Here is a 15,779-nt window from a genome sequence, read left to right on the forward strand (position 1 = left end):
TTTGATAGCCGGCCGCCCGTCAAGAAGTAGGTGACGACCGGCGACCGCTTCCTTGGAATTAAGCGCGAACGCACACACATGCACACTTGAGATCTCGGTGGCGGGCAACGTGACAACGGTAACATCTCCACACTCTATTTGTAGTAAAATAGACACTCCGCGTAGTCGCGTCTTCGGGTTCGCGCGCGCCCTCCTGCGTTGCGCGGGGAGTAACGCAGAGCGCAGCGACCAAATTGAATAATAATGCCCACAACGTGATCGCGTGTCGTTACATATGCCGTTGGAAATAGTTTGCGGGTGTTGTGGCAGAGCACGGAACTGCACACGTAGCTGTGTGTCTGTGTGTCTGTGTGTGGTGAGTGCGTTCGGGAGCCCCCCAGTGATTGACTCTGGGTCGGTGAGGTAAATGTAATCGAGGCTGGCGCTGGTTTGAAGATGGTTTCCATCACGACTGTGGGGAAGTGGCAAGATGAATGAATGAATTAACGAGCCAAAGGAGTGAAGCACGAATTCGCTGTGTCTGTGTTGGTGCGAGTGAATAAGATAGAGAGCAGGATACGCTCAACAGAGAGGGAGAGCGAAACCGAGGTTCGGGTGCGAGCGAGACGGAGCGTGCGGATGTGCGGAGATTGATGGTAGAAAGGATGGATATAATGTTTCCAGCAGCAGGCCAGCAACGAGAGAGAATCTGAAACCTACTCGGGCGAGTGACAGTTATTGAGCAATTTGAATCGGCGGCGATGGTGCGTTGAGCTTCTTCTGCAAGTGGAGCGCGCGCGGGCGAGAGACGTGCTCACACATCGGTGTACATATTGATTATTATTGCAGTCATTATAGTTGCCCCATCGTATGTAACAATCCCGGCGGCTACCGCGTGCGCTCGCGAGGACCAATCGCCACACATTGTGTACAGTTTGTGTTGTTTTGGAAAACGGACGGGACGCGAAACCCTCCCCCTCGGCTTCGGTGGTGTTGTAGGTGGCAGAGCCACGCGGCACAAGTGCAACACCCTCCCCCGGCAAATGGAATAACGAAGCCACCACGCGACGAGCATGTCGGGAATAAATTGACGGAACGGCCCTTTAAATCGAGTAAGTAGTGGCCTGGGAATTCCACCATAATGTCCATCGGATCGGCCAGTGCGCGGATCGCGTTTGCGCGCTCCTCCTCGACTCTGGGTCACTAGAAGTGTAGAACTAGAAATAGCCCGTCGCAGCGCCGCGTCCCGTTGCGCCGTCGTACAGGTGCCACTTTCGGCTCAACTATCGACAATCATTACAGAGGCAGAGTGTAAAGGAATGCAGTTTTTAGCCTTCGTTTTTTGCCAGCTGTGCACTGTTTGGGTTTTAATTAATATGAAACGAAGAGCCACAGGACACCGGGGAGTGACTAAGTGCTTAAGTGCACGGGACCTTCCGAGATCCCAGCGTGCAATTTGGTTTGGCAGAGTGAGAGAGCTAGATAGGGAGAGAGGGAGACGGGGATGGGGACGGGAAAAACATCGCGCTCGCGTTCGTCACAGAAAATTGAATGTTGAAGCGAAAAAGTCATGAAGCGAACGCAAATGTTAATTACAGTTAAATAGACTGCTACACGCGAGAGAAGGCCCCGCGCGCGCAGTACTCTTGCGCTGCCTGCCCACGTGTGTGTGGCGGGCGGGAGCGGGTGAAGGAGGGGAAAGATATGCCGTTCGGGGGAGATTGCCCAGCCGAGGAGGCGATGGTGATGATGATGCTGGGCCGTTTGCGAGGGAAACAACAACCGAAGAACCGAAGAAAAACGCATATCCTCCGGTCGGTCGGGGATCCATTCGATGCTGCCTTCCTAGCAACACACACCCCGGTAACGGTGACAGGACAGAGAGGGGATGGAATTAGGATAAATTAGGGAGTGTGTCGAGCGTAGTCGTCGTCGTTGAGTTGGAGTGCCATCGGGCCGCCGAGTGTGTCGTTTAACTCGGCGGCGGCGTACGCTCGTACGTCACTTGAAGGCGCACAATTCGAAGCGCGGCGACGAGACTGACGCGCGCAAACGACGACGACGACCGCGGACGAGACGACGACGGTGGCGGCGGAGAGGCAGCAAAACAAGACACCACTTAAATGATAAATCTACACAATTTTGCCCAACCTAATAACGCGGGCAACTGTCGACCGTGGCGCAAGCGGCCTCGCAAGCGGGACTCCGGGTGCGGTGAAGATGCTGCAGACGAACATTTATGATGAGGACGATTTTATCCCGCTCGGCCCGGCGCGGCTCCGAAAAATGTCGGCAGCAGCACCGAGCGGCATAATGGTGTGTGCAGTTTGCGCCAGCATTTCCAAGGATCGCGCTGCCCCGTTATTGACGTTCGCAGAACCTTGGCATATGGGCCGAAGTATGTCCCCTTGTGTAACCGGGTCGCAATCAATTAATGGCGTGTTTTATTAGCCGTCGGCTATAAAAAGGGCGACCAAATTTTCCAACAAAACCCTCGGTTCAACATTATGAGGAACATAGTTTTCAGACGAGAGACTGGCGTACTTTTTAATTTACGCATCCAGTCCGAAGCCAATCGTCCGATGGCCGAATGTTCGTAATTTAAAAGCTGGTTTGCTCCTGCACGGTGCGGGACCCACCAGCAGCAATCTGTGGCCGCCATCGGGCGCCGCTAATTAACTTCGCATGGCTCTGTGTGTCTGTGCGTATTATGCTTGCTAAAACAATTAGCCAAATGGTCTTTAATGCACATTTAACGTTTTATTCCAATCGACCATCACACCGCACCGCGTCGTCATTGATTCATGTTGCCACCACCCTCCTCTGGCCGGGCCTCGCTCCTCTTTCCTCGCCCTCGTCTCGCTCACGCACACATGGACACGCGCGCGCGTGATGCCCTCCTGCGGCACAGCTATTAATGGGGTACCTCTTATTCGGTGGTATGATTTATCATCGAATATTATTGGCCGCCAGCAGCAGCGCGCACACAACACTGGTGGCCCCCGGTGGTGATAGGGTCGCATCTGGGCCGCCCGGATTGATATGTTCCCTTTTCCCGGTGCATAATCTCTTATGTGTGACAGGCGAATTGCATGTCAATGACCGCGGCGAAACACATGATACTGCGAGCTCGGCCGTTTTCTCAGTTTATCTTAAAGCATTTAATTATCGGTGCAGATGTTCGTCCATCACGTCATTTACAGTCAGCTTCCTTGACAACGCCAACACATCCTTGGATGGTTTTGAACTCACCGGCGATTATAATATATAATTCGTTGCCAAATTTTGCACCTCAAGCTGGACCGGCAAAGCCATCCTGTGAGCCACCAATTTTGTTTATTTGTTTGTTGGTTTTCAAAGAGGTAACACTGTGGCCAAAAAGTAAGGAGAAATTTCATTTGGAACTTGTTTCTGATTCCGATACGGACATCATCACCAAAACTTGTGTCAAATTATGCGTCGAAATACTAGTTAGTGAATTTTACGTTTTCCGTAATGCCAGAAACTGTTCAACAACGCGCAGTTCCATTAAGTTTTGTCTGTGGAATGAATTTTATGCTACCAAAAAGGTTGCAAAACTTGCAGAAGGTGAGCAAACTCTATCGAAAACAATAGTTTATGAGTGATTCAAAATGTTCCAAGAGGACCTCGAAAGCGTTAAAGACGGGATCAGGACGACCATCAGCATCAAGTGATGAATTACACGTCGATTGTCAGACCGCGATCTTGCTGACCTTATGGAAAGGATCAGTGGAATCCAGTTTGGGCGACCGTTTGCTGCGCTCCAGAAAAGTGAAATTTCGATTAGTGCAAAAAAATATTTTTGCATCACATTCACCGGTTTATGGCATCCGGGGGGAACTACTTTGGGAGGGAGTTGAAATGAGTTTTTGTGTTCAAAGAAAATTTCCGCTAATGTTTCTCCCCCAACAGTATTTCGTCAAGTAACTCCCAACATACCCAGCGCCACTCAGTAAGGAACGGCTCGATATGCTATCTTTCTGCGTAAACCACTTCCCTGTTTGCCGTTGTTACTAAATTGTTACTGCGAATCCGATTATCGAGACGCAATTCCGGTGAGAACGTTTACTCGGAAAGATCTAATAACGTTTCCGAACGCGCATTGCCTTATTAGCGTAGAGTCACCTATCAATTCGCCTGCCCAGAAGAGCATACACACCGTTGATTGCCGTGTGCGATTGTGTGTGTCGTTGCAAGCAAATGGTCCAGCGGCACCATTATGTGTGTGCCCCACCGCCGCCGCCCAGCCCTCCTCCTTCTTCGCCGATGTGAATGCTGCGTGCGCGTCTGTGATTGCAGCTATATTTACTGACTTGTCGTAGATTGCTACGGCAAGAAGAGAGCATGCGGAGAGCGAGAGAGAGAGAGAGAGAGCCTCCGCCGCATACTTCGATTGTTGCCACTTGCTGCCACTGATCTCCGCCGGGCGCCGAGAGTCGCTGAGCCGTGTAGCGCGTAAACGATGTACCGTGCTTCCGGATATTGTCCACCGGGTCGGCCGGCCCCCGGGGTAGAGGAAGCGAGGTGGCGGCACGGACGCAGAGAAGATACTTCACAAGCCATCAATTAACATCATAGGGTGCGCCGATGTTAAATGGTAATTGACTCATTTCTGGCAAACATGCACACATACGCGCGCGCCTGGTATAGGACGAATCATCCGAATAATTTCTGATGCTGCGCTCCGTACACACATACACTCAGCGCTCGTGAGGATGACTCAAACGGCCCACAGCAAGAGACAGCAGCGGACGGAGCAGCATATCGTCTCATCATCATCATCATCATTGGAGTGGTCCGGCACATATTGTGGTATTTCAAAAACGCAATCGAAACGTTCCACAGAACATATCTGCTCGCTCGCTCGCTCTCTGGCTCTCTCTTTCTCTCTCGTTCATGTGTGGTCTCAATAATGTAGTCGTTATTTCGATCGGGCCGGCTCACCCTTCCCGGGCGCCTGAACCCGTTCTCCGTGTTCCCAGCTGTTGTTTCTGGCCACAATGGCCCAGAGTGTGCAACTTCCAATCGACTAACTGCGGAGGAGCCCAGACCATCGCAAGGCTGTGCCATCGTTGTTGTTGTGGATACAGTCGAATCTTGGTTTTTTCGGGGTTGTAGATTGATCATTTTTTGGCCACGATTTTTACTTTTTCCTGTCGCCCATAGTCGCTTGCTTGCAGTTGGTAATGTGTTAAGCAGATGTTTACATTTTCCGCGGCATCGGATCATCAGATTCCAGAGATTTGTGCCCGAAAGAAGCTGCTGGTGATGCGCGCTTTCGTTTAGTAGCCATGCTGTCTGGGTGCGCACTGTTAAACGCGTCCAGCAGATGTCGGGAACGATATCAATAATCGAGAACATTAGAAAGTCGCGATTTGGAGATTGCGAAAATTAGATTACAGCAGGCCGTGGTGGCGTGTCAAGTCGCGCTACTTTCAATTGTAGAGCATCCTCGTCAAGGCATAGCAATCATTGTAGCCATGAAAACGGCTAGGACATTTTCAGGCGTTAGGTAAAGTTATCTTTTTTATGAAATTTTATGTAAAATTAGTATTTGCTGTACTCCTTTCATTGATCTCCACGAATATCGCTGTTGCCAGGATCTTTGGGGACCACAAAAGAAGCCCAAAATTCTGTCCTACTCCTGTTCTGGAGCTCTGGTTCGATGATTGGTCGATCGGGTTAGCACTGTGTGCCACTGAAGACACTGAAGTACAGACTCCCGAAGGTTTCGGACGATTGTGGTGTCGCGGGGCCGAAGGGAACCGGGGGAAAACTTTTACTGCCCTCAGAGAAATCAGAAACAACCTTTGCGCGAGTGCTTCGTCGGCATCCCCCCGGTGCCCGCCGGCATCCGTCGCTCCTTGCTCCCGACCCCTGGATGCTTATTGGCTTCCCGGAGGCTTAATGAAATTGTTATTGACGATTATGGGCTGGTGACGACGAGCGATGGCGCTGCTGCTGCTGATGATGACGATGCCGACGCTTCGTCCGGGAGAAGATGGGGAGCACACTATCGTCGTGGCGAGAGATATGGAGTTTGAATAAAAGATACATAGGACAATTAAATCGATACGAGCCGGGACACGACACACGCGCGCGCGCCACCCATCTCCCACGCGCCCGTTGATCGCGCAGCATATGAAGCACGCCACACCATGCTGATGATGATGTATCATCGTGGCCATCATCGGCAACATCGTGTCGGCTCCCGTTAAACGCATCGGTCCACACATCACATCCAGCCAAGCCAGTTCATCAACAATTTCGCAGCAAAACGCAGCGGGGGCGGCGGCGGCGGCGGCGGCGGCGGCGGCGGCGGCGGTGTCGCATACCGCCGTGTCTCCGTGTGTGTGTGTGTGTCTGTGTCCCATGTTGACTGCCCCGTCGTCGGCTGCCTCGGCCCCGGTTGCGGCCCATCGTTGTTTATTAATAATTGAATAAATTTTGCATTTGCACGATAAGCGCCTCCGGTCCGGAGTGTGCTGTTTCTGCCGGGTCCTGCCGGGTCTGTCCGGGTCGGGTCGGACCGGGTGGTCGAGTGTTAGTGAAGCAGATTTAAGTTCGCTTCCCCCCTATTCCCCTGGCCATTGTGCGCCATCCATTCCCTTCCCGTTTTGGCAGAACATCATCATTCCCGGGCAAGGACGGTTTGCTGGACAAAACACGGAAAGGGCTTTTCGCACAAAGAAATTAATGCGAGTAAATTATCGATCCGCACGGCGGGGCACGAGCCAAATTGATACTCGAGTCCCTCTCGGCGCGCAGTGGTGAGAGCGCAGGGGGGAAAGGTCGAAAACAACAACACTTCCGGTTGCACTTTACTCCGGAGTTTCCTCCGGAAAGGTCGAGGGAATCATTAACTGCTCGTCGCAGCGACGACGACGTCGGTTGGCGTAATTCGATGTTTTCTCACCAAACAAGTGGTTCAATTTTTATCCGTAACGGAAGATTCCCTCAACAGTCTGCCTTCGGTGGGTTTGGAGTGCATCATTTTTGGGTACGATAACGAGGGAAAGAAAGCAAGAGGCCATGTCGTGAAGCGGAAAACTTTGATCGACGCGCACCGGAAGGAAGGAACACACGTCCCGTTTCTCCCACTGTTGCTGAAGGAGAGTCTGTGTTTTTGAAATGTTCTACAAGCGCGATAATATATGGCGCATATATTCGTCTAGCTCTTTGACGGGCTCAATGTTTTTGGGGCATCCGAAAGCGACTGAAGAAACTGAAACACCAAACAACCTTCCGACTGAACTGATTTATTAACCGGGGCCGCCCGGCCGATGATGATGATGATGAGAAGAGTTAAAGCAGATGGAGCATATTTCAAGCTGATGGTGACTTCCTTGTCAAATTTCGGTGTCACATAAAAAATGTATATATTAATAGAGTGCGCGGCCGCCACCGACGACGCACGGGGAGGCCCCGACCCGGTCCGTTTCCTCCTGCTTTCCCGCGGCGTGGGTTTCACCTTTCTGTTGTCAAGCTCTCAAGCTGCTGAAAACATCTAATAAACCCGGACACCCTGATACTGATGGTGCAGAATTATTCAAGGGGCGGATGCAAGAAAATCAAATTCGCAGCTCGGTTTGTTTAAAGTAATCAACTGTTTTTCTTGCGCTCTGCGTAATTGAACGATTGTGAAAAACCTCGAAACCACTCACGCCGATTGATAGTTTCACAGTAAAATGATGTTTCCATTAGTTAGTACTTGCGAGCCCTTTGCCAGCAGCAAGGGACACTGGATAAATAGGGAGTCGGCTTGTAAATAAAGCCATTAAAAGAATAATGAAATGAAACGGGATGAAGCTCACCTATGGATGCGTTCGTATGCTCCGCACATGATTGAATTAAGGTTTAATATGATAATGAAATTTAATCACCAGCTGGATAAATACTTTACGAGCAATTAACGTGGCCAATACTTTATCCCTCCCCATCAATCACACTGACCGTGCATTACAATGTTTCGCGCAACAAAACCAGCGCAAGTGCGGCTTTTTGACGAGAAATGGAATCAATATTTCGCTTGCAGACCGCTGGCTTTGTCGACCTTTACTCAGGGCAATGTGAGTGCCAGTCGAGGTACCTTAATTTGTCATTCAAATTTCTCTGATTTCATAACGTACTCATCAGGACAGTTACCTCGCGGTCGTTTAACGAGTATCGAACTTATATCTTATACCGAACGCTTCCTTTGCAGGATTATTGGTTGTTTATGTGGACATGCTTTTAATAAGGCTCAATAATTGCATGTATTCTGTAACAAAAAAACACCCGTTAATGTTAAGTGAGTTAATAATACGAGGGTGATTCAAATATAAACGGTAATTTTTTTTTATAAATTTATTAAGTAATATTATGAACAAGTAAAACCTTCATTTTTTTCTATATAGTCTCCTTGAAGTTCTACACACTTCTGCCAACGATTTGGAAGCTTGAACATTCCTTGTTGATAAAAAGTTTGGGGGCGCGTCATCAACCAATTGCGCACGCGGTTCTTTTTCTTTATCTTTTCTCCGCCACTCCTTACTCGCCATTTTCGATTCTGGGGTGTAATGATGGACCCATGTTTCATCACAAGTGACTATGCGCCTCAAAAAGTCTTCTTCTTCTTGCCGGAATCGATGCAGAAGTCTCTCACTGATCTCCAACCTGACCTGCTTCTGATTTTCGGTTGATCTTGGGCGCCGATCATGGCTTTCGTTTTGTACACTTTCACGCCCACTCTTAAATTCTCTGGCCCAAGTGAATACTCGGTTTTGGGACAGTGTTGCGTCCCCAAACTGTGCCTTCAAACGAGTTAAAATCTCCGATGGTTTAACACCTTCGTAAGTTAAAAACTTAATAATAATAAGCTGTGCAACGGACACATGAACCTCTTGCTCACTCATGGCTGTACTGAGGACAAAACAGACCGGCGCGCCTCACCGAGCTGGCTTCCCCTTCCTAACACATTGAACTTAAATCCCCCACTCCATCACCCAGCTCAGAAGTGCTTGCTGAGTACACTGGCAAAATTACCGTTTATATTTGAATCGCCCTCGTACTTATTACTCCCCTGTTTTGAACTATGTCGGTTTCTCACCGTTTCAGTGAATTGAAGCAATATTAATTGAGACGAAATTAGGGGAAATCAACTTTGAATTTGAGTGGAGGTAGAACGATTATTGGCATCATTGTGATCGTATTCTTCTAGGTTTTAATGCAGCATGCGAACGATTTTTTCCTTCCGCCATGTTTATTTGTTTTGTTTTAATCTTAGAAGAACGGACCGGTATTTATGGCCATGTTTATGTTGTGGAGAAAAAAGAAATGGATGAAGATGTAAAGAAAGAAGAAGGAAAGAAAGTTTTTTACTAGATGGTGTTTTCATCAATCGAACTAATTCTGTTAAATAACGCGAGATCTTCTCATGTACTCCAAGGTCCACTAATGCCGATACTGTCCCAATTGGTACTATTACATTACAAGTTGTGGTAGATTTTCGAAATACTGTGACCCAAAACGTTGATTAACTTGCCAGTTAGTGGTTTGGCACGCTTGTAAGATAAATGTTCACCTCTTCATGACTGTAATCGAACCTTAGCTACGATTCATTACTCAAGAGAATTCTAATTCCCAGAACGATGATAGCAAAATGCAATTGTCTTCAAATTGTCAAAGTTTTCCGCAACGTTACCAGGTTTTATCACGTGTAGTCTCCTTCGAATAATATGCGCAGAAGGTACCTGCTACCGTAACGGTTTCTTCTTCATTTTCGATGAAAATTATGCCGCCAGGTCAAAATACGTGCAAAAACAGTCACTGCGTGCATTGGCTTTTCCTGCAGGACGTGTGGGTTTTCCAAGCCCCAAATACAACAATTCTGCTTATTAACAACGAGATGGAAATGATCTTTACAAATTTCGTACAGTTTGAGTTGAACACTCTCACCAGTTTTTCAATTTTCCAATTTTCTGTAAGCGTATATCGTCCCATTTCGTAAATTTCCTGAATGAAGTTTTACCTTTTTAAAAGTGCGGTAATCGATTGATTTAAATCCAAATATTTGATGGATCACCTTGTTTATTCACCATACGAGGGGCGTTCAAAAAGTTCTCACAATTTTGTATTTACGCGGGGTACGTATATCCTATTTTCGATTTTTTTGTGGCGTTAGGTTGCTACATTTTCGACATGTCAGGTCAGACTGATGGTGAAAAGTTCGGCTATTTTGAGTAATCGGTCAATTTTTGACAGCTGTTTTGCTTGGACAAGATTTGCTCATCGGCGATGCCGTCTTTATCACCTAAATCGCATCGTAGCGTCGTCCTTTCATGGCCTCCTTCAGTTTCCGGAATAAGAAAAAGTCACAGGGGGCCAGATCTAGAGAATAGCTTTGGCAGCATCAGTGTGTTGTTTTGGTAAAAAATTCGAGCAGAAACCACGATGCAGGAGTGCGACAGCCAATTTCGGGTTTCGCACAAATCCGGGCGTTTGTGACGGATTGCTTCGGGCAAATTGTGCATAGCTATCAGAAAATATTCGTTACTGACTGTTCTATCCTTTGGCAACAACTCATGATGCACCACGACCCTGCAATCGAAGAAAACTGTAAGCTAAACTGTTTACATTCGACCAAACTTGGGTTTTCGACGTTCACATCTTCTAGGACCTCTGAAAATAGTTTGAACCATTGATAAGCGCTGCTTTTGGTCTTAATGGCATCGCCATAAGCTACAGTCAACATTTCTACTTCGTCCGAGCTTTTAATTTCGTTTTTTACACAAAATTTGATTCAAATTCTTTGCCATCAATTTTTCGAAATAGACAAAAATCGCCGATGGGCCAAGACACGCGCACAGTAAAAACAAAATGGCCGAAAGTTTCATCATAAGTGAGTGACATAAGTAGCAACCTAACGCCGAATTTGAAAATTGAAACATACGTAGTAAATACAAAATTGTCGGGACTTTTTGAGCGCACCACGTATACGTTACTATAATTCATTATTTAAATCAAATGTCAAATGAGACTGAGTTTCTAGTTTCGGTCTTAACATCTCAAACTAACATTCAACATCTTTGAAAGGCCCTTCAAACAGAAAATTCACATTACATGCTGTTTTTCCATTCTTTTATTCAGATTAAAACAAACGCAAACCTTGTGGACTGGCGGTCAACGAAGTGCCGCACGCCGTCGGGTGCAGGATCGTGCTGTGCTACACGAAGCGACGATCGGTGCCACAGTGTCACACAGAATGACCCAGGCGGAGGAAGTGCTGGAGGTAAAAAATCTCTACCACAGCAACGTACCGGACGATCACCATTCGCCGCACAACAACGCGAAGGACCAACAGGGCAACGATGAGGCGCCAAGCAACAGTGACGAACGATCGAGCCCCGTGCACCAGCAACGCGCCCCGGAACCGATGGAGCTGGTGGTGGAAACCGAAAAAGTGGTCCCAAGTGCGACAACCGACGACACGCTGATCGCATCGGATCGTAACACCGAATCGATTGAGTCACGCAAGAAAGACCAGTGGCACGCGCACGTGTACGCCTACCCACCGAAGCAGCCCCCAACGCCGCACTCCATAATGGACATTCTCGGTTGGAAGGGTTGCTCCGGCAAGACGAAACCGTTGGTGGCGTTGACCGGCGAACAACCCGAGAGATCACCTAGAGCGCAGAGTCGTAGCCCCGCAAGTATCCACAGGGAACGACCGAATGAGTCATTCTTCTGGAACCGAGCGCCGGAGGATGATGGGCATCATCCGGCGGACGAGGAGGATGACATTACCGTCGATCAGGACGACGATGAGGACGATGAAGATGATGGTTTGCGTTCGCCCAGCCCAGCCGGAGATGAGCCTTTGAATCTTTGCATATCCAAATCCACGCCGACACGTCGGCTGTCGGTACAGGGTTCGGACCTACCGGGTCCTGGGAGAACGCGAAGGCACACTCCCTCCGAGGAAGGTAAGATCGGTGATAACACCAAAGTCCAGTGGGTTTACAATTGAATGAAACACATATTTTTCTTTCAAACCATGATTGCAGACTCCACGCAAGAATCGACGCGGTCTCCCTCCCGGCGGCGGCCAGCGTCACACAGTAATGCTCAGCCTTCGGCGCGTCTTTCGCTGCAACGTCAACGAAGTGTCCCACTACCACCTGCTGCACCCCAATCGAGCGACGCCGAGTCGGACATTTGCATGTCGAACGATTCCTCCATCGATGGACGCTTTGCTGCTAACGGTGCTCCCGGGGTCTCGCAGAGCGTCACGGCAACGGCGGCCGTCATTTCGTCGCTTTTTTCACCACCAAAAGGGATCGCCGGTACTGCGGAGAGTATTAGCAGCGCTGTGACGACGACAACCCGTAGGGTCTCCCAAACGGAGGAAGGGGAAGAAGACCCAGAACACGAGCTGACCAGCGGCGGCGGTGGCCATCATCGGCGCAAGAAGAAAGCTCGTACTACCTTCACCGGGCGGCAAATATTTGAGCTTGAGAAGCAGTTTGAGGTGAAGAAATATCTGTCGTCCAACGAGCGGACGGAGATGGCCAAGCTGCTGAATGTAACGGAAACACAGGTGAGTTTCAATCCGAACGAGTTCGATCAGTTTTCTGGCTGGATTCTCATGACATGACTAGCCCACCGGAGCCTGACGAGGCGTAGACGCTGCCTGATAGTACGACTGTTGTATACTGGCAGGTACAAGTCGCTGTTGTAACGGTCTCGATCGTCTCACCACGAGCTCACGAGTCATCAGCATTTGGAAGGACATGAAATGTCCCTGAGCACACAAGCCAGGTCAAACCATACCGTTTAGAGCCGAAATCTATGGAAAACATCCAATGGATTGTGTTCCGAGTTATGTAGTCCAATACTTTAGCTCATCAAAAGCTGTACAACGATCTCCAAAACACTGAAAATACTGCTAATCGCTGATGCGTGCCAATGGCACAATGACAACAGAAGAAGTACATGGTTGAGCTTTGTCCTAAAGTATCCAACAAACCAATGCAGTTTCTGACTCAAAAGATTACTGTCGGTTGTTTATGATCCCGCCACAATTTCAGAGCACCCAATTTACTGGTTCCAATTAGTGTTTTAACTCATCCATTGGCCATGGATCATATCGCGCTTATGCGCCGATTCCCACAAAGCGAGAGAGTGTTTAGAATTTATTTTCTATTTTTTGACAGCTAAACGGTAATGAATCGCCTGAATGAAGACAGATATTTTGTTTAATAACTTCCGCCCTCGGGTCACGCGGAGAGAGTCGCGGCGAAGCGCGGACCTCCCCGCTCGTTAACACCCGCCCGCTTGGTGGCAGTTATTACCGATGGCTAATAAACTTTCCACGGAGCGTAGCGGCGGCGTTGGTTATCGATGCTCGGCCCATTAAACTGCGTCATACGCTTTTTCTCGGATCACGGTCTGGGCGTGCGGAAGATATTTCTGGCCCGGCCCCCAGTGCGCCAGCAGCAGCACGCGGCGACCCGTGTTTGGTTTGGCTCTTCCGTAAATCCTGCTTCATTAGCCGCGATAGCACTTCGCCCCACAGCAGCACATTCTGCGGCCATCCGCTCGCCGAGCCTTAATTTGTTGTATTTATTTATTTTCTCTCCCGTAAAACTGATTGACAACTTTACCTACTAAATACCATCCGGTTGGCACGTCCTCCCAGGGAGACAGAGAGAGAGAGAGAGCCGGGCGTGCGTTCCTTTAATAGGGGGTCCACTTCGGTCCCCTGTGAGTGTGTTCCCGTTAAAAAGTGTTTCTTGTCGACGGTAGCGGACCCCCCCATTAGCCGTCGCTCGGTTAGTCGAAGCGGCGAACATGAAACGACACTTAAATCCATTTATGATGTGTCGTCGAGGCGTGTGCGCGTGCTGCAAAGCGAGACAAACGGCGGTGCGGTGGCCAAAAGACGCATTCATTCTCTCATTCCGAGGATCATCCGAGATCCCGAGATGATTGAGCTCGTTACCGGGGAAGACCGGGTGTGGCCGTTTCTCTGCGATCGAGTGCACGATCGTCGCCATTTGCTTGTCGAAAGCTGGACATTTGGTTTAATGTGGTATTTTGGAGGCTTAAGCATGTCCAACGCATCCCAATCGAGTCCGCAAAACGAGCCGTCAATGGGTGTGTGAAGAGCATTAAAAATGTTTATTTTATGTTCACTACCGGGCTACGCGCGCGCGCTCATCGATCGATCGGCATCGCTCTTCGGTTCTCGAACTCCTCCGCCTTAATGCCTGCGCCCGGGCGGGGCGGGGGGCATCGTTTCAACAATCATAAAACGGTGGCGACAGTTATAAAAAGAAAATTTGAAACGCGCGCGTAATGTGTTATTTTTAGTACAATCCATCATTCGGGTGAGGAACCGTTCGAAGGGGCGCAGAGAACGCGCCGTAGCTCATTTGTGTCCGCGCGCCTTAGAGCGACGATTTTTGACAATAATATTTTCTCTAATCCCGCTCGATCCCCGTCCGTCCGTTTCGGGGATCGGGGTGTGTGCTCCGACGAGATGAACGATCACCGGCGAGTTGTGAGATAATTAATCTGTATCCTCTCCTTCTCCGAAGGGAACCGATTTGGGGCGGCGTGAGTTGGTGATAAATTTGTGGGTTTTTCTACGGGTTCGAAGGGTCTCTGTGTGTATGTGTGTGTGTGGCATGCCGGATTTTGATTCTCTGCGGTGATGGCGGTCTCAGACATAAGCCATTATTTTTCACCCATGCTCTTTTCTGCCCCATTTCCGTCCGCGCGAGCGATAATTGATGGGAGACAAATTTGTTTGAATTTTTGCAGGTTAAAATATGGTTTCAAAACCGGCGAACCAAGTGGAAAAAACAGGACAGTGGCGGTGGAGCGGTCACTGCTAGTGCGGCGGCGGGGGATGTGGCCGCGAGTCCTTCGCCTGCCGCCTCCCAGTCCCCGAAGGACTCGTCCAGCAGCAGCAGCAAAGGTGGGGTATCCTCGTCTTCGGGCCGCATTTCGTCCGGACTGCCGGCAGTGGTGGCACCGGTGGGTGTTGCTGGCGCCCCGGAATCGAAAGCGAAACCACTGAGCTGGATCAGTGAGCTCGAAAGTCTGCAGGAAATGCACCGGGGTGCATCGAAAGGTCGCTCTTTCGGAAAACGCCGGAACTCTAAAGCGGGGCGGCACCTGGCGGAGGATAGTGAAAGCGCTGCGCGAAGTAACCGCGGAACGCCCCAACAGATGGCGCTAGCTGAGACCTTGCCGAGCCGGAACGGAACAGGTCAGAAAGAGCTGGCCAGAAAATTGCGGAGCGACGAGGAAACCCTCAACGGTGATAGTAATCAGCACGCTGAGGAAACGAGTCAGCCTGGCAGGCGAAAAAAGGCGACTCCCGCCGCTCAATCAACCATCAGCGGCGCGGCGGCCACCAACACGACTTCCGCAACGGCTATCCTGTGAACCGTGGTTTGCGTTGCTGTCCGAGTAATCTTGTTGTTTTTCTTTTTACTGTGCCATTCAAGGATCATTATCCTTTTGTCTACTTCTAATTCTACCGAACGGAGGTCGTGGCGCATCGGCCATTTGCCCGGGAGAGCGAGAGAGAGAGAGAGAGCTTATTTTTGATGCATTAGTTTCATAGTTTTTGCTTTTAAGAATAGATACTTTAGGAACTTTACGAGAGTGAACTAAACATGAGATATGAGATTTTTTGAACGCTGTAGAGAGCTAAAACCGAGCAAAACCTAACAAATGAGAATTGATAGTTTTAGAAAAAACAATGAACTATTGTGTGAAAACGAGAG

General features: G+C 49.3%; 1 protein-coding gene across 1 annotated transcript; it reads left to right on the forward strand.

Annotated features, from left to right (window-relative positions):
- The first annotated feature begins 623 nt into the window (after positions 1-623).
- On the forward strand, positions 624-15,718 carry LOC131211656 (uncharacterized). Its single transcript, XM_058205231.1, has 5 exons — positions 624-743; positions 829-1,091; positions 11,128-11,963; positions 12,045-12,577; positions 14,806-15,718. Exons 3-5 carry the CDS (start codon positions 11,243-11,245, stop codon positions 15,433-15,435), a joined length of 1,884 nt encoding a protein of 627 aa, XP_058061214.1. The 5' UTR covers positions 624-743; positions 829-1,091; positions 11,128-11,242; the 3' UTR covers positions 15,436-15,718.
- The last annotated feature ends 61 nt before the right edge of the window (positions 15,719-15,779 follow it).

Source organism: Anopheles bellator, chromosome 1 (assembly GCF_943735745.2).
Source record: "Anopheles bellator chromosome 1, idAnoBellAS_SP24_06.2, whole genome shotgun sequence".
NCBI classification, from domain to species: domain Eukaryota; kingdom Metazoa; phylum Arthropoda; class Insecta; order Diptera; family Culicidae; genus Anopheles; species Anopheles bellator.